Source organism: Helicoverpa armigera, chromosome 7, assembly GCF_030705265.1.
Source record: "Helicoverpa armigera isolate CAAS_96S chromosome 7, ASM3070526v1, whole genome shotgun sequence".
Lineage (NCBI taxonomy): Eukaryota > Metazoa > Arthropoda > Insecta > Lepidoptera > Noctuidae > Helicoverpa > Helicoverpa armigera.
Window position 1 is genome coordinate 12,588,384 of NC_087126.1, and position 19,652 is coordinate 12,608,035.

At 35.3% G+C, this 19,652-nt stretch overlaps 3 protein-coding genes across 3 annotated transcripts in view; 2 read left to right on the forward strand and 1 right to left on the reverse strand.

The window, feature by feature from the left end:
- Positions 1-1,633: 1,633 nt before the first annotated feature.
- LOC135117078 (ras-related protein Rab-39B-like) lies at positions 1,634-6,348 on the reverse strand. The gene is made up of 3 exons (XM_064035471.1): positions 6,118-6,348; positions 5,692-6,043; positions 1,634-4,785 (listed from the first exon to the last, which is right to left on the reverse strand). Exons 1-3 carry the CDS (start codon positions 6,223-6,225, stop codon positions 4,577-4,579), a joined length of 669 nt encoding a protein of 222 aa, XP_063891541.1. The 5' UTR covers positions 6,226-6,348; the 3' UTR covers positions 1,634-4,576.
- A 1,258-nt stretch (positions 6,349-7,606) lies between these two features.
- LOC110373057 (THAP domain-containing protein 1) lies at positions 7,607-10,484 on the forward strand. The gene is made up of 5 exons (XM_064035540.1): positions 7,607-7,894; positions 8,051-8,146; positions 8,465-8,579; positions 9,429-9,621; positions 9,821-10,484. The coding sequence occupies exons 2-5, from the start codon at positions 8,068-8,070 to the stop codon at positions 10,427-10,429; spliced, it is 996 nt and encodes a 331-aa protein (XP_063891610.1). The 5' UTR covers positions 7,607-7,894; positions 8,051-8,067; the 3' UTR covers positions 10,430-10,484.
- A 378-nt stretch (positions 10,485-10,862) lies between these two features.
- The window catches only part of LOC110373154 (uncharacterized), a 188,893-nt gene continuing 180,103 nt past the window's right edge, over positions 10,863-19,652 (forward strand). The window contains exon 1 of the mRNA XM_064035462.1: positions 10,863-11,259. The gene's annotated coding sequence lies outside the window, so the exon portion shown is untranslated. The remainder of the gene's footprint in view (positions 11,260-19,652) is intronic.

A 19,652-nucleotide genomic window follows, 5' to 3' on the forward strand; every position in this document is an offset into this window, starting at 1 on the left:
GCAATACTATGATAAAACTTCTATGAATAAAACATAGGCTGCGATTGACGGTTTCATAGTTTGAATCGGTCGGTTCAACAGGGTTCAACATTATCCTTCACTTTAAGATTTGCCGAATGCCTTTTTCGGTCGGTTGTCTTCAAATAATCATAACATATGCGTTGATCCTTCTGGTAAGGTCGTTAACACTAAAACTTCCTGAGTAAGGAAGTAGGAAGGTTAAATAGATACAGTCGGCCTAAGCAACGTAAGGTCATACGCACACATTCATAGTAACTACAACTTTGAACATGTAGAAATCTACAACCTTGGTTTTTAAGTGAAATACTAGAGAAGTTTAATATTTGCACCCGCTGCTGGGAAGCGAATAATCAGTTAAGTGTTAAGTTGGTTGTGCTGAGTTCTTCACTCACCTACCTGCTCGACAAGACTTTTACTATAATTATACAATATAAGCCTTGATAAGGATGAGGCCTCAGAAAGGGTGCATTATAATTAGATTTAACTCTGCCAAGCCTTTTTTGATCAACGCAGGCATGATCCAAAATGAGTTAGTAAACATAAGTAGGTATGTACAGTCAACTTCAGGTCAGTGGTAACAGTTTTATAGGAAAATCGTATTTATTACTATTGCGTTAAGGTGCACGACAGTTACCACTGATGTGTGGTCTACCGTACCTAGGGCTGCCATCCGTCCGGGTTTCCCCGGATTTGTCCTCGTTTGGAGGCCGTCCGGGGACCGTCCGGGCGGGGTTTCAAGAAGTGTCCGGGGAAAACCCGGACACTTTTCATGTAAGGAAGCACCTCATTGAATTTAAGTATTTGTTAATAGTAAATGGATTACAAATTAGGTATTATTTTGTTTAAAAAAATCGTACTCGTTCGGGGAAACAATGCGATTTATGCCAAATGTCCGGGTTTTTTAAAGTTTGTCCGGGTTTGGCGAAATTCGAGATGGCAGCCCTAACCGTACCTACCTACATAATATTGCAATGGAACTCTGTGACGATGGCGGGTCAAAGAAAGTAGTTGCCTAGTCTAGTAAGGCTTGCTAGAACTTATGTGAAAGTCTTGGAAATACCTTAACTGCCTTTTAAAAGAAGGCTCGTCCGATCAATCTCATTTGAAAATTTTGGTACATTCTCCTAACTTGCTAGATATGTAAAAATTTAAGCAAGTATGAAAATTCTACTTTTTAATCTTGCAATATGATATCAGACTACGTAACTTCGACACGCTATGTTAGCACGGAGAGCGGTCAAATAAATTGGATTACGGAACTATTTCATTTATTGAAATATACTTACAATAATATAGACGTAAATCGTATGTACAACAACCCGATGGAGTAAACACATTTTTAACGGTAGGTAACTACCTAGACATACAATCGTACCTACTTACCTACATTGGCAATTGCATGTAAACGATACGATAAGCCCGTGCATGCACTTGCAGCAATAACTGCAATTATCTAATTGTGAACGATATCCCTGGTACCTAGATATCTTTAATTTATGCCCAAATGATGTCCGTTTAGTGGAAATTAGGTCATTTACTTGACCTAATCTGTCTTACGACCCCAGTCGGCCAATACGCATTATCAGGATAATTAGGTAAATAAAACGATGCGTAATTAACAAAAAACTTTACTTTATATAAAGCATTATTATAACAGCATATTATAAGCTACTCCAATAAAACAAACTGTTAATTCATAAGATTAAAAAATAACATTTTAAATCATACGTCCAAAAGTACTTTTCGTTACGACAATTTTAAATATTGTCAATCGACTAATTTAATTCACCAATATTTTTATTTTTTGTTATCTTTTAGTCTTATGCGATGACCTTAAAATTATTTAAATTGCATAACTCGCGTCAGAACGATTTTACATGTACCTAGTTATACCGGTAACAAAAGAACCGGTTTTAATTCAGATAAAAGATGTCAATATTTTGATTAGAAGTTTGTGAATAAAACCTTATGTGAAAAAAGCGCTGGAAACTATTTGTGCCGCGCAAAACGGTCAAGTCTAAAGTACGGTAATATTTCATTTTCTGTCCATTTAGCCTATTTCCATCACTCGAATAATTCTAGGCGTTACAAATTTTAACCCTATCATTAACATTAGTATTTTTAATATAATTTAGAACTTAATAAATTATTTCTACCATCACTTTAATCTGCAAGAATTTAAAACAAAAACATGACTACGAAACGAAAAGGTATTTACTGAGTCGCGTTATTTACGTTACCGAATTTCAGTATTCCTACTACGAGCTGCGTACTTTCTCGACGTAAATTACGCGACTCAGTTTCCGCCTAAAACGCTGATTAATTTTTACTCTAAACGCATGCTACATGAACACTTTTTGATCAATCTAGCGTTGACCACGCTTCCTAGGCAAACATGATCCATATTATAGTCTTCCTATAAGTCTATTTAGCTTCACAAACAAGATATAGGTACTTAAACCTCTTTTATAAGAATAGGATTATGTCCGTAGGTCGTCAGATCAACGCGACAATACATGGTCTTTCTAAAATGAATTATATGTAGGTATTTGAAAATTTTAAAATTGCCCATCGTAATGGACGGCTTGATTATTTAGATTCTATATTGGTAGAGTAATGAAAATATTTAATTTAATTAACATGGTATAACTTGCGTGACAAGATTTTGGGGCCAAATTAAGAATTGGAGCAACTATCGTGTTTAATTCTATATGTGTAGAATAGATCTGTTTACAGGCTAATTACAAGTACCTGGGTTCATTCAGAGATGCATAAGAGCTACTTAAAATATTTTTGATAACGAATTTTGGAGCACTCTGAAGGACTTTTTCATACATTACAGAAAAGTGGTAAAAATGCGCAAATACCCGAATTTCATTCAGATTTTAAAAAGCCTTTTCATCTCATACTTCCGCTATCGTATTGACGAAAGAGAAGTTAATTAATGAGCTTCCAATATTCGGGCATACGACAGTTACAATTCCTAACGATGTAAATTACACAAGGTGTTGCAGGTACAATATGTTTAACTTATAGTTAGTAAATGTTAATGAAACAAGAATATAATCTATACAGTTTGAAGGAAACAAAATCGTAGGGATCATTTTCGCAATCTTTGGTTCAAATTACACGCGTAATGTATAAAGCGGTCCAAATGCCACTGCGGCGAATACTTAGGCCCAAGTACACTGAAAACATAAACGTTAATTTTCTTAATCACTGTTTACTATAAGTTTACAATTTTCAAATTAAACAGTTGTTTTAAGAAAAACGGATGTTTATGTAGTCGGGGAAATTGAGCCTTAATCTTGAAAGTTTAGACTGTAAACAATGCCTAGATTTTAATTCTTGTTTTATTCTTTCGGCGAGATCAATTTTGTCTAGGCGACTAGGACCACATAGTAAGTCTCTGAAAAAATGTGGAAGCCGAATTAAAAAGTTTTGTGGCATTTGGATCATAAATATACTTTATGGGCATACATTTTTTACAATATTTACATTTTCTCGTAAACGAGTCAAGAATAGCGACAGCTATATTTTTTTGTTTGTATATAAAAAGGAATTCCGTAATATACATATTTAAGTAAAGTTATGCAGGAAACTTATGTATTTGCAAGACAATTATAAGAATTTAAAAAGACGGTAGGTAGTAAGAGTTACAAAGATTTTTGAAAATCGTTTAGGCGTCTTGAGCAATTTTTATGTTGAAAATCCTTTACATACATCCAATAGTATGTAAGTATATAGCTGCAATGCAATGACACATATTTCTGATTCAATGTTAATGTTTGTCTATATTTAGAGCTTTATCTTTTCCTTTCAGCAAAAAGTATGGATCTACAAAAATATAAAATGATGATTCAACTTGAAATGACAAATCATGGTCGCACTACTTATGTCCTGTGATAAATAAAAATTATGGACACAGTTTGATATCTAATAATGGTAAAATTGACTTGACTATGTATTTAACTACCAAATTACCATTGACTGTCTGGGATACAACACATAATAGAAGTAATAATATGCACCTAAGATTCATGGGATTGCAAACCTATGAAATGTTTCAGTTATATTCGAATTCCTACTTATCAATTTGAAAACACCGAAAAATAATATTTTTGTATTATTGTTAGTAGCTTTTCCTAAAAGTTGCCATACATTATTATTAGTAATTTATTGTGTTCAACTATTTTACATTTTAAGTAGTATTAATAGTAATTCCAGGACTAAAAATAGAATGATGGCCATTTGTTATCCTTTAGAAATTGCTTGAAAAATAAATAACATCTGAATTTCAAAACTCATTTGAATTGTTTTTTATTTCTGGCTTGCGTAACAAACTGCAATGTTCGCAACTATTTTAAATTACATTCCACCTGTATCCACCAAAAGAAAAGTGTGTAAAAGTAAAAATGTTTACTAGAAACGTAAATAAACAGCTTATACGGCAGACGCCACACCTTATCTACACAATATATATATAAAATTATGCTTACACGTCGTATATTACTAAACTATTGTGAGTCAAATATATACACTTGTTTATCGTCTCCTAGCAACATGTGGACTGGACCGTTTCAGCTTCGAGAAGGTTAAAGTCCATACCGTTAGGGCGGTTGAAGCCAGTCTTGATTCCATCCCATCCGTCTTCCACTTTGTATTCACCGGTCTGAATGCGGTTGTATACTTCTTGAGCGACTAGCACAAATGCTTCTTCTACGTTCACACCTGTTTTGGCTGATGTTTCTACATGATGTAGACCTAGGAAAACAAATAAACATTAGACATTATTCAAAGTCAAATCATTTTTAGAGGTTTATAGCTAGGTAAAAGCAGATAATGATTGAGACTTGAGGATTTATACACATTCTGTGTGAACTTCAGAAATCCAGATTTAAATAAACCATTATCCAGACTTTTGTATATTTTTTTTATCAAAATTGGAATTTTGCTTAAATTATGCAAGTAGATTGACTAAATTTTGTATTTGCAATATTAGTGAGTACACAAATTAATAATCATGTAGAAACATTCCTTGTTGTAATACATATAATTCTTAATATAATACGTACACACTGTTGTGTACTGTTGTGAGTCAGCTTTAATAAACCCTAATTATCACAACAATAGTATCTTCAACCATCTTAAATGCAGGAAATTTTAATATCCTGTTTGTCCCTCATTTTATGGTGCTTTTGGTAAAATTCTTTTTTTTATATGGATATAAAACTAGTCATATGATATAATATTCTTCAAAAATGTGTATGGTAAGAGCACATAACGTGTTGTAATTTGTGACAAGTGTTATGCAAATTTTATCACAATGACAATCAGAAAAAGACATGCTACAAAAAATTGTTTTTTGTTACCTAATTAACATAGTTATAAAAATTACTTGCTGTAAGAGTAACAAATAACAAATATATATAACTTGTTGTCTTCCTTAATTATATAACTGCAGTTTGAATTTGTTACATTGTTTAAATTTTCATTTCTATATGTAAGCAAAAAATATAGCACAAGGTTCCAATTAGAATTGAATTGTTAAAAGACATTCATATACACAAATTCAGATACTTGACTATTGACCTACATTTAAACAGTGATAACATACTGGCACCAAAACAAAAACTATTTTTGTAATTATGAAATAGTAGAGCAACTCACCATTCTCTTCTGCGAACATTCGCGCCTCTTCGCATGTAACCTCCCTTCTCGCTCCGTTTTTATTGTCTGTGCCCACCAGATCCACTTTGCAGCCAACCAAAGCAAACACTGGCCGGTGAGGCTCTATGTGTCGCTTTGCCTCCATCATCCACAAGGGTATATGCTCAAAACTTGATCTGTTACACACGTCGTATACTAATAACGCACCAACTGAATTCCTATAGTAGGATTTTGTAATAGATCTAAACCTCTCTTGACCAGCCGTATCCCATAACTGCAGTTTAATTCTTGTACCATCTTGCACCTCTATAATTCTCGCGAAGAAATCCACACCAACCGTAGGATCTGATAGCTAAAATTTAACGCGCAATTTACAACACAAATAATTTAAATAACATCAAAACAAAGGCGATTGTAGGTACTTACCTCAGCGAATTTCCCATCTGTAAAATATTTCAGGAGAGAACTCTTGCCCACCGTACTATCACCAATTAGGATAAGCCTAAATTGGTAATCGAATATTGGATCAACCATTTTTTATATGCACTTTTAACATCAATTGATAGCAACAAAGGTCTCGTCAAAAATTACGTATTTTAGAAAAGTGACAAGACAAACAAGAAACATCCATCAGTCAATTCCTATCATAGACAATAGATAACACAGAAGTTCACAGCACGACTACTTATCTAGTTTGTACACTATGGTGATTATGATTTGCGTATTATTTCAAAAATAGTTGTTTGTCTAAGAATAAAATTAATAATTAAAAATAATGTAATGATAGGAATTGTAGACAAAGCAAGTACTTTTTAATCTGACATTAAAACATTCGACCTCAGACCTCAGGTTTGGGAGGGTGGTTACCTGCCCAGGCTTATTGCTAGTTTTGAGTCTTTTTTGTCTAAATACTTTTTATAACTATTGCTTTTAATGATAAATGATCTAGTGTAATTCAAATAACCCATAATTATCACTTAAGGTAATGAGTTTTGTATAACAAAAAGTTTTGTCATCTTGAAAACCGTAAAAATCTGAAAGACATGGACATGACTATTGATTTCCGTATTTAAAAACCGTTCGAAATGAATGAATTTTTGATTACGCGAAACAATTCAGTGTTTAGTTTGTTTATGTCATTCATTCATTCATTGCCACAATTTTTAATGGGAAGAGCGAGCGTATTTAAAATTTCTACAAATAAGCGCTAAGTGTGTGAAAACTACAATTGTGTTGATGATAGTTTCATTCGTTGGAACTTCAAATATTTACTTGTTTTATCTACAAAATGTTAACATAGTGTAAATAAATATAAAGCGATTAACCTATTTTCTTATGGTTTTCGCTGCCGGCCATTCCAGCCCCGATAGTTTGTTGTAGGGCAAAGTTTTAACCCTAGAAAGATAATCATATTTTGTACTACGGAAAAGATAATCATGCGTAAAATTGACGCATGTAATTCAATTAGCTGTAGCTCTAGGTTTATTAGTCTTTTTCAATAAATTATATTTTATTATATATACACATATATTCTAATAATTAAAACTGCAGATATTTTTTTGACTTATTTATTTATATTAAAAAAAGCAACAAAAATCTAAACGTCTTCTATAAATCAATGAAATTATATAACACTTACTCTTTCAAGTGATAACTAATTTATTATTCTAATAATCAATCTGTTTTTTAGGAAAATATCAACAATTAGCTTAACTTATAATATAGGAACATAAATTTATATAAAAGTAAGTTACAAACAGCTTTGGCACATATCAACGTTATGCTCACGACATATCACTTTCTCATACATTTTTTGCAGGACGCATTTGCTTTTCAACTTTTTTTAGAAGGGAAATAGCAACAATAAATTCGTTTTTTCGCTACTGGCTCACAATCATTGTCTTCGGGAGTTTCAGGCACTTCATTTGGTAATATATTAGAGATATTATCTCGCAAATATCTCTGCAAAGTAGGGGCGTCTAAATCACGATAAAGATAATCATGCGTAATTTTGGCTCACGCGGTCGTTATATTTCAAAATTGGTGGCACTTACCTTATTGACACGTACACCATACGGTTACTCCCAGCGACGAATGAAATGTCATAAACGCACAGCTATGAATTCGCGCTAGTTAGAAAGAAATAGCAATTTAAAAAAAATGCATGCGTAAATTTTACGCAGATTATCTTTCTAGGGTTAAAGTAAGTTTGTATTTTTACAATTACATAATAAATTCCCTGTTTTTTAAGTTCATTGTGTACCCGTTGCAAAGTTTCGGTGTTATGCTATTATATTTTGCTTATGTGAAACGACCTTTAGTAACATCGTATTTAACAATTTTTGACATAATTTTTCAGCTAGCTTTATAAGTAAGATGAATACAAGCCAGAGTTATAAAATGAAGGAGAATGCAACGGACCACGGCGACAGTAAAGCGAAATCCACACCAATTGGTAGGTGTTTGATTAAAATCTAATTGATTATAAAACGAATTACATATTTAAATAATGGCGTCCAGTTGTTTACTCGTAAAAGTCGTAATTATGTAGCTATTTTGTTGTCGATAGGGAAATAAGTGTGGCTATTAGACTCTTCAACTTTTGGAAATGACAAACACTCACATGTTGATATCCTACAGAACAGTTAGGAATTAAATCTGAGAAATAGTAATAATTTAAGTTCATTACACTTGGATGAACTTGTGTCAGTGATTGAGCAAAATACTTACTTTTTTGTTACTTGTACAAGTTGTGGAATGATTGTATTTACAGCGATGGTGGCACCAGAACTGAAACAGAATGCGGACGCAGACACAGAGATAACTAAGACATGTGCAGTTCTGGGGTGTGAAGACTTCAAGAATTTAGATGCTGAATCCTTTTTTAGGTAAATTGTTAATGGAAATGGCTTAAAAACTGGAATTTGTTTACTTGTATGATTAGATCTATAAGCTTCCAAAACTGAATGAGATATATAATTTAGCTTTATGATGGTTATCTACAATGTACGAAATCATCATCCTCCGAGCCTTTTCCCAATCATGTTGGGGTCGGCTTCCAGTCTAACCGGATTCAGCTGAGTACCAGTGCTTTACAAGAAGCGACTGCCTATCTGACCTCCTCAACCCAGTAACCCGGGCAACCCGATACCCCTTGGTTAGACTGGTGTCAGACTTACTGGCTTCTGACTACCCGTAACGACTGCCAAGGATGTTCAATGACAGCCGGGACCTACAGTTTAACGTGCCATCCGAAACACAGCCAATGGTGTCTAAGATATACTTAGAAAGTACATACAAACTTAGAAAAGTTGCATTGGTACTTGCCTGACCTGGGATCGAACCCGCGCCCTCGTACTTGAGGTTGGTCCTTTACCCACTAGTCCACCACGACTTTTTTTTCGACTACAATGTACGAAATATTAAAATAAAACTTCTATACAATTTGCAGACAATTAATGAACTATGGCAAAATGTTATCTCTTGTAACCAATTACCAAATTCAGTGCTACATAAGTTATCGCACTGAAAACTAATATAAAAATGGAGAGTTTACTAGAAAGTTACTTCTTCACATACTGTTTGCAGTTTGAACAGATTTTGGTGAAACTTGGCAATTTAGCTTATCCATCTGTTGAACATATAGGCTACTTTTATCCAGGACGTAGATCCTACAGAGTATGGGTGAAACTGCTGGCAGAAGTTTGTGTATAATAAGAATAGCTTTTGTTGTTTAGATTTCCTGAAGACTCCAGCCTGAGACAGATATGGACGGACCTAACAGGCCGCAACAACTGGACTCCAACCGACTTCTCCTACATCTGCATGCAACACTTCTCTATTGACTGTTTCAAATGCGACGAGGATGACCAAATGGTCCTCGTGGATAAGGCAGTACCATCGCTCAAGTTACCTAGACATGTTTTGGAGGTGGGTACCCTAGTTGGTTCTTACAACTTTTTTAAGATTTGATTTTGTGTCCACAAACAGATGTGACCATTTCTTGATGAAATATGAATTACTAAGGTAACTTGAATGTCAAGTATTACAAGTATTCTAGCATTTATATTCTTCATTTAATATACACTGTATTCAAAATTCATGTAAGAATAATTTTTGTTTGTGTCAGGTTGAATACATAGATGAAGAAACTCTAGACAATGAAGAAGATGAAGATTACATGACCACCGATGAAGAAGAGGACAAAGCCAACAATATGTCCTTAGACCTCAACATACCTCAGTCAGAACTAGATAGTATTGAACTGCTCAAACTGTTCTCTGAAGTACAGAGACTGCAGAGACAAGCTGTCGGACTAAAAGACAAACTCAAATACAACATGAAAGTACACAACAGACAAAATAGATTCCTAAAGAGAATAAAAGAAATTATAGAGATGAAGAAAAAGGTTTTAAATCAGAAACGGAAGAAAAAATGCAGGATCTTACTATCATTGCAGGATAAAATAAAAGAGGATACAACAGGATTAGTCTTGGCTATGCCAATGCGGCAGACGGAAGACATGAAAAATTTCGCGCTTAGCATTTACAAGTATTCGCCGCAAGCATACATTTATATTAGGAACACGTTAAGGACAATGTTGCCAAGTACTGAAATTCTGGACTCTTGGATCACGGCGGGTTACCAGCCTAGAAACGTTTTAGCCAATAGCAACCTCATTAAAGTGGTAGCTGAACAAACAGAGACGCAACTGTCGTGTAAAGTTATGATAGGATAATAAGTGTAAATCACGGAAATATTGTTTTTTTAATAAACTAGGAATTTTTCCAGTTCTCAGTTGTTTTTATTGAAATGTAGTCTTTACCTTTCTTGCGCTTGCTTTCTGTGGAGCAATCTTATTTTCTATATTGTTTTATTACAAGCTGGGCGTAAACAATTATATTGTTCTTAGATGATGCAAGTATAGATCCTTGCGGCACCCCCTTCATTCAATACCCTAATTTTTATTATTTGTTCTTTATCTTCTTCTTCCCTAGAGTTTTCTAGCTACTGGTAAGCGTATAACTTTTAATATATTCTTTGGGGACTTGAAAAGAGTAATAAACGATGCCACTAAGTGCATGAATACGTGACATCTGTACGAAACTGGTTACTCTACTAGTCTACTAGCAATCGCTGGCTACTCGTCTCGCCACTCGCCAGTCTAGTAGAGTGCGCAGTTCGGGCGCTGTCCGCGAGGTGGAGCTGCCGTTAAACAGCCATTAGAAAGGGAAGGCGACGTCTGAGGCAAACAAGCGGCGTGTTCCGGCTCAGTGGCGAGATTCCCTCCGCGCGGCCGGTGGTACGGCGCGGTATCACGCACGCGATCTTACGACGCGCGTCAAACCAAAATAAATACCCCATCTGTTCAAATATTGTGCAAGTTTTTTTATTGTTTCCCTAAAACGTACCTAAAAGGATGTGTGTGTTTTACGTTTCGCCATACGTTACAACGTAAGAGGCCCTAAGTTTCGTATTATTTTTGTGTTCGCAAAGTGCTCGAGTGGTTTTTGTTTCGTATTGTGAATGGATTTATAAACCCGATTATGAGGAAGGACGCCTCATAAGGTACGTTTTCTTAAAAAATATCCGTTCTATTTTGGTTATTTACGTTGTCTACGATTGGTTGGTTTCCCGTATTCCCGTGTGTTTTAGCTAAAACAAGGTGAATTGGACGTCTACATCGGCTAGAATCGGAGTGTAGCGAGTCGCCAGTAACTGGACTTTCGCAATATTTATTCCTTATGCGTGTTTCCGAGCCTTAATCGTAAGGCCCAGCGCCATAAGAGCGGTGCCCGTACGCGCCTCACATACGTGTAATATTTTTAATGTTCACCATTATGCTGCTATAAGCAATTATAAATATAATAAAATGTTCATGTCACATTCAAATCATGTGTCTAATAAATTTCTCCTCGCTTTTTATGGCCTGGAAGTAATTTTCTACTTGTTACGCCAATTGAAAGTATCCGTTGCTGATTTCTTTTGTGTACATTTAATTACTGTATTGTTGTTTGAAGTTTTGTTTTTTTATGCAATAACTAATGTTATTTTGCGCTCAACTGGTTTTCAAGTGGTGAATATATCTTCACGCTAAGTAACTTCCGGGTAGTCAGCACGTACGGCTGTAATCTCGGCAGCTTCCTTCACTTGCATATCTAGGCCAGTGCGTTGTACACTTTTGATGAAAGAAATTCCGTTGGCAACAAAAGAACCAGATGTAGAAGGAATTGAATCCTAACAAATTGCCTTGAATTAAGATAAGCCGGTTGAAACGTTTCAGAACTCAATGTTATATTAAATTCCCCACAGCTTTCGATTCCTTAGATCTTCAAGTGTTCCCAATAAAGTTCAATTAATTTCTCCATTCCTTGTAAACCCTGCATGGGATTAAGTCTCCTTATTTCCTTCCTCACCGTGTTATTGCTATTTACTACATCCATATCGAAAACACATGTGTCCCTTTGCACTTAATTAGGTTCTGGATGAACTCATTCCCAAAAATGACCAATCCGGAATGCTGAGATTTCGGAAACGACCGTTTTCGTTTCTCCAGTTTATAAATAAGCGATTTATTTCTACGTAAAATATGTAGGTGAAATCAAAAACGAATTCTAGGAAAGAACCTATTTGGATGACGATATGAACGGAAATGTTTATTTGATTATAAATTATGTTTTGTGGGTTTAGATAACATGGATAGAAATGGACATTAAATTACAACTGAACACAGAAAAAATAGCAGCTACCAAAAATGATCAACGAATAATTTTAGTCAAGTACGTATTTGATTGAGTGGAGTGAGTGAAGGATGGGCCTCCATGCTGGCTATCATTTTTAATTCCAAACAGTACAAACGGTACTGCTCGATTAGGAGACAAGTAGAATTACAGATAATTTACGATTGCAAGGAACAAGTGAATCTAATTTGCCCAAAAAGGCCGCAACACCTAATATGGTTACACGTACAATCTTTCGCGCTCACTTCCATAGACCAGCGTTGACGTAAAATGCGGTTATTTACTTGAAAATTTATCGTATGTACAGAAATAGTGTTGGGTTAGGTAATGGTACACAAATAGTCGGATTATTAAATCAATCGCCCACTGGATGCCTACAGTTAATCCTCTATCGAAAGATGAGTCATCCGAACTTGTTATAAGAAATATGGAAATTTTGCAACGTGATTTTGTTTTTACTGATGAAGAATTAATTAATTAGTTATGAAGATCTAGATAATTATAATAATTGATTTTAATACACGTGGATATACCTATGATTCACAGAAGTAGGTATGAATAAGTATTCAGTTTCAGATAGATACATATTCTATTCGTCTGCGATGTGTTATAAAATACATGTTGTATTTTTCTACCTACATTCAGCTAAAAACATGATAATGTAGTTTTATCAAATAAACTGGATGAAGTAACAACCGGAATTAGCGTATTAATGTCTAAAAATGGAGAGTAGAATTTTAATTTGAAATGCGTCATGGTCATGGGTGTTTCTCGTATTAACCATTATTACATAATACAACTTTTATATGTTGACGATGTCGCTCTTAGCACAGAACTTAATGGAATTGAGATATTAGAAAAAATCTATCGATACATATGTTTATTAATGAAGATAGAAACGGTAGAAAACATTTATATAACAAAGAAACGACGTTTTCCCTATACAGTCCATCATCCATCACTTGAACCACAGCGTCTATAAAGAACAATCTTTACATTGTGCCTGAACTAACTACATCCATAAAACTTAGTTGCATTAAAGCGGAAAACGCGTAAACGAACAAATATTACACCAACTAATTGATTAATTAATAGGTACCTACGTGATTGATAACAATTAATGATTGATCAATCAACTACCGCATGCGCTTGCGACGCTGTTAATATTCGAAATTTGAAATTCGAAATCGCCGTGAGTTTGCGCAAGTACAATAGAACGCACATCAGTGGTAACTGTCATGAACCTTAACTTAATATTAATAAGTACGATTTTCCTATAAAACTGTTACCACTGACCTGAAGTTGACTGTACCACGTGCAGCCATTAACCGGTTTAAACTGGCCACTTGTTACGCGGATCGTCGTTTGAGGTACTATTTCGGTTTGGACAAATCTAGAAACGATTGGGTACTTTTGTTTTAGGGCTTTGTGATTGAGGAATAGGAGATCGGCAACAATAAGCCAGTTGAAGAAGATTTTGGGATGGTATCTGAGTAAATACTAAATATGAATGTGTATTCAGTCTTTTGTTTCTAAAGAGGCATTTGCTGGGCTGAGGCTGCTTCAAAAAGTGGATTCCATAGAGAATAACCGAAAATCTCCGCACTATATTTACCTACTTATTTGTATCTGCATTTATTTCTTTCCTTGTTCCTATTTCCATTGATTACTTTAATTACTTTTCTATAACAACCGCATTTGATAGTTTTGGTCAGTCTTTGTCCAAGTAGCCAACTTTCACAATTAATGATGAATGAACACAATCAATCACACAGTGGACCAGCTAGCCTTACCTATCCATCAGTTAACACTAGGTACTTAATTTACTAAAACAATAGTTTGCATAATATTATATGTATGACTAAGGTTTACTAGTAAGATTTCCGTATGAGTCTCACTCACCTCACCAGGGAGATTGTGCTCAATTAGCATATAACGAGATCAGGATATGCAAAGTAATACAGATTCCTTGATCTTCTCGTAGGAATAAGCAAGCTTTAACAATAGACGTAATACCTTTATCACCTACCTATACCTATGTTATTACGTGGTGTGTATTCGTCGTTTTAAGTTCCTCGGGTTTTTTGAAAACTCGAGCTTTAGGTACAAGTTATTGTGCAGTTTTTACTGTGGATCTACAAAAAACTGTAAAAACCTAGTAATTAGCTCCACATTGTAGTGAAGCTCTTCTCTTAAATGCGAGTTTTTTTTAATCTACCTAGCGTTTTCCTAACTATGTTGTGGTTAGTTTCTAGTCTAACCGGTATGTAGCTTTTAAACACGGAAAATTACGCTATGAACTCGGGACTTTTTAATACATAGTGCAGTCTGTGTATGACATTAGTTACCTACCATTCATGCCCTGCACTATGAAGGAAACACAGATTTTCACGTCCATATTCACCTACTAACATGATAGACGATACTAGAGTAGGTAGCATATGACCTTTTAAAAGATCACTAAAAAGGTCAGTGGATGTCTTCCGAGGAGGTCAATTACGGCATAATGTCATTATTTCCGATTCGCGCCGAGGCCGATGGCGTAGCATCCATGTAGCTTCTAATAGAATAATGCAGTTGAGATATTCAGTCGCGATGAATATTCAGACTGTAATTATGTTCCTGTTGGAATTGCAGATGCTGAAATATGTGACTGTGATACAGACAACCTAGATTAAGAGTGAGTTATACCATTTAACTACAACGATAACCAAACTACAACAGTTGTGTAATTGCCGCCCATTTTGCAAATCGGCGATTTGACAATTTACCGTGAGAGTGTTTGTGATATTCTTTGGGTTCAGCACATGCCAAGTTTTTCAGCTTCAAGATTAGCTGAAAACTGATTAGTTTAGCTGTACTATTTTGTAAGTTTTTGGATATTATTCTCGTTCGATATATTAGAAAAAATTCTCTCTTTCTGTACAGATGTTTTCCAGACTGAAACAAATAAACCTTTTTTTGCTACGTAGTTTTAAATTGCGAACTAGTAGGCTAAAAAGTAATGAAATAATTCATGGCAAACCAGTCCTAAAAATGCAGCATTTGCATCGCAATGAGACCGCGATTCTACTTGCGTTTCTACGTAGGCTCAACATCTGAATACCTATTTATTACCATGTTTCTAGGTCACCAGGACATGAACACTGTAATTCAGCTGTATCTCGTGTTAACGTAATGACAGACTTCAGCTGCGAATTAACTGTAGATTTGACACATCCACGCTAAGGATTAGGTAACTATCTGAACATCTTAATTATTTGGTAGCAAATCCAGGATTATCTAAACTGATTCCTTGTGTAGATAATATCAGGACAATCAGAGTGTATTTTTCCTGATTTGTCTTTTGTCTGATCCTTTAGTTATCCCAGGGGATGTTTTTTTTTTGTCAACGCCTGCTGAAAGAGTACTATTGATTGTGATACACAAAGGGCTTCAAAAGTGGGTTTTAGAAACTGTGTCTCTCTCACTGCGCATAGGAGTCATTCGATGATTTCGCAACTACCAAAAAAGCAAATTTATGTAAAGTGATACACCATATCGGATGCAAGCGAGCTAGAAGTTCGTCCTCCAAAGTTGTTGGTGCACTGCAGTAAGCCTGTGACTACAGCGTGTCCAGTAATTTAGCTAGCTACAGTTCTATACTAAGTTAGTACAAATTATGTGGTGTTAGCTGTGAACTATATATCGGTGAATTTGGAAGGGTTCTGTTCTTAGAGGATCTGGTGGAAGATGGTGATGTAAATAGTCATATAGTGTAGGTTAATGTAGGTAATCTCATTTGAAATCCTTCTGAAATTAATATGTTTAAGCTTATGAATCTGTTAATGTATCGAGGTTAATCATGTTGAATAAACCTACGTTCCCCTAATTTCTGCTTAATATTTAACCAACCTTTATAGTGTACAACTCCTACAAAAACCAATATAAATGTGCTTACTTACAAATTACGTGACCAATTGAATTTTCAAGCTAAATTAACGTGTGTTACGAAATTATAATTAGGTCCACAGACTAGCAACGTTCAATCTACGAAGTACACGTAGGTCAATCTAGATAGTCCGATAACTGCTGGCTAGGCGCATGTTATACTTAATTACTTTAGGCTGTGGCCCGCAGAAATTAAGTAGTTTGCACACAAAATTAACTATGTACCTATTTATTTACGTGTGTCGTATTTGGTAGGGTCGGTGTTCAATTTGAAGTCAATTTGGTAGTCGTTTTGTGGGATTTAGGACACAGTGAGCACAGATTTAATTTGAGTATATGCCCAATATACTTAGTACTTGGTACCTTTCTAACCAAAAATGTTTTGCATTTAGGTGCTAAAAAGACCGTATCCTCCAAAATCAGGATCTCAAAGCATTGCCAAATAAGTAAGGCGTATATATTCCGACGTAAGTAAATCGATACATCGTTACGGCGCTATTTACGGGCTAAATAACGTTCCTCAGGGGTTTCTGGCTTCGTTCACGTGAAATTAAGATTTTGCTCTGTCCCAAAGGGAAAAGTTTTTTCCGGAGCAAACGATGGTCGAATGGAGAGCGTGGTTACGGGATACTGGAATGTTTTTGCGAATAATTTGCGCCGAAAAGGAGCTGACTATTTGCGGGCGCGATAACTGCAGGCTAATCGACGTTTAATGCTGATTATACTGCAGTTTTGTTGGCAATGGTTTAGAGATTAGGCTCGCTATTTGAGGGTTCATGACGGCATATGAAAATTGGTATGCAATAGCTTTCTTATGGGCAGGAGTGTTATTGGATTTCAGGATTTTTGTACCCGTCCGGAATTTTGATAAGGCAGTGGATTGTCTTCTGTTCCATGAGAATTAAATAAATAGGTGCCTGTTTTGTCGTAGTATGTATCCCTAAGGTAAAACTTTATTTGTTGTTACCTAGATAGAGAGGTACATATTCCCGTACTCATTTTATTTGTTTCGATAATATTCTGATTCACATTCATTACCCAACATGGAATACAAGACAAAACAAACGTTACCCAAATAACCTCATTCGCGAGGCCTGATCCTGATCATATCTTTCGTACAACCTCATTTAACTTGGCCTCTTATCAGCTCAGATATAGCGAAGTTCAAGTCCAAATGTAATAAGTATTTATGTAACCGAGGCAGAATTACCATAAACATGTCTTGTATGGTTCAGTGGTTCTTTACAAAGCGTGTGTGCTGTGCCAAGTGGCTTGCAGGTCTGAGGAGGATTTATATAACTCGTATTAGTGGTGTTTCTTGATAAGGGAAGCGGCCATATTGGTTTTGTAAAGCTGATCAAGTGGAGTTTCAAAATTGCAATAGGTTTGCCCAAAGCATAGTGCATGAGCATCCCACCATCCTGATTATACTTCTGTGATTGATTCCTTAAATTTAGAACTAGCTGCATACTTCTGACTCCGTCTCACCAGCATTTTGCTACTTTAAGCAGATGGATAAAAATCCTGTAAATGTTTTCAGGGGCTCATCTATTTTACACTTGTTGAAATCAGTACAACGGCCATTCTATTTAAAAGCTTGAGAAAATATTACAGGTTAATTAAACATCAACCAACAATTACTCAGTAAGTTAATAAAAACAAAGGTGGCTGAAAATGAAAAATTGATTATGAAATCGTAGTGAAATGAGCGTTCAGTTGAACAATGGCGCAGACAGACAGGTTAGCTTTCAACTAGACTAATTAATCAATTCAGCTTATCGCCCATCGCTGGTATATTGCTCAGTTATTGTGCAGCTTTCGAGCTTAATTTAACAATCATTTTTGTAATGTTTCGTAATGGCTGACCGTTTTTTTGAAGGACGTACTGTACAATTTTAAATGCGAGTTTTAGGGTGTTTATTTCAATTTTCAGTGTTTTCTCTATAAAACGGCTTGCAGAAGAAGATGTGCATTTTGGAAACGTTATAAATAAGGCCTTAGATACCTACGTTACTACATACTTTCCGTATCAGTTAAATAGTTATCCGAGAACGCTAAAAGCAGCTGGCACAAATCTACATTACACACAATTTATTCAAATCCTAAAGATCGTTATGCTACAACTTAAAATATTCCAACCGGATTGCAAAATCGGACTTGAATTGTTCAGAAACGGTAAGAGCAAATGCTGTTCTGACAGTCAGAAGCTTACCAAAGTGCACATTCAGAAACAGGTGGGACGCATAGGGAATGCTATAAAAGATTTTTGAGTGTTGCTAGTTTTTCAAAGGAAAGTTTTCCTAGAAACTGCAGTTGGTATTTGTAACTTCGTTTTTCTTTTAGTTTATATTGTCATTATGAGTTGCATGGGTCGATATTGTGTGTTAGCCGTAGATTTGTATATATAGTAGAGAATATACCTATTTTGTGCGTCCATTTTGTTGTAAACTTGTCTAATAGGGAGGGACAAAAAGTTAAAAAGGGAGTGCTTTTTTATCATATAACATCAAAGAAGTAGTTTCCTTAATGTGTTTCCTGTTAACTTTTATTTTATTTTGTTGCTCTTTTTTGTACTTCGCCAGTTACATTGATCCGAACTCCTGACCTATTTACCCATTTCGAGTGACATCGATACTTCCGATTTGTCTCTCAACTAAAAACGACGTTATTTTGCCTTATTTATGCCCATCTGAACAATATTTGCATCACAAATTGCTGTAATGGCGCGTGCACTAGTTAGGGGCAGTTAAAACTGGCGCCCACCGGTTTCGGCCGGTTACGGCTAGTAATTAGTTTGTAAATCAGTGCATAGCCCCATGCTTCAGGCCGCTACCTTCGTAGATGGGCTATCAATTAAGATATTAACTAGTTACCACAAACTACTACAACGTTACGCCAGCATTAATAAACGTTTAGGTTATCGTTTTGGCGCGAAACGCAAGCTTGCAAAAAGTTTGCGTATAAGGAGGGTACACTTATGAATATTGGAGCAGATGGTAATTTTTATGCTGATATGGGAGTATGAGAAAAAAAGCGCAAGTAAATGTCGATTCTCACGTAACATGCATTAGCAAATTAATAAATAGGTAAAAATGGAAATGAGTCGATAAAGAAATGACGCAGCAGATGTTTATTCTCGACATGCAAAAAGACGTATTAGGTAAATAATAAATAAATCATTTAGACATTATGTAAATGAATCTTGACATCCACCTACAGCAAAATATACTTTATTTTGTATTAAAAATTTTGCACAACATTAGTCAAACTGTCTCCCATTTCACCTAGTTA

Coding starts and splice junctions, on each gene's coding strand:
- LOC135117078 (XM_064035471.1), bottom strand. CDS start 6,225: ATGGTTGATCCAATATTCGATTACCAATTTAGGCTTATCCTAATTGGT. Junction 6,044..6,117: donor CAGATGGGAAATTCGCTGAG/GTAAGTACCTAC, acceptor GTTAAATTTTAG/CTATCAGATCCTACGGTTGG. Junction 4,786..5,691: donor AATGTTCGCAGAAGAGAATG/GTGAGTTGCTCT, acceptor TTGTTTTCCTAG/GTCTACATCATGTAGAAACA.
- LOC110373057 (XM_064035540.1), top strand. CDS start 8,068: ATGAATACAAGCCAGAGTTATAAAATGAAGGAGAATGCAACGGACCAC. Junction 8,147..8,464: donor AGCGAAATCCACACCAATTG/GTAGGTGTTTGA, acceptor TTGTATTTACAG/CGATGGTGGCACCAGAACTG. Junction 9,622..9,820: donor TACCTAGACATGTTTTGGAG/GTGGGTACCCTA, acceptor TGTTTGTGTCAG/GTTGAATACATAGATGAAGA.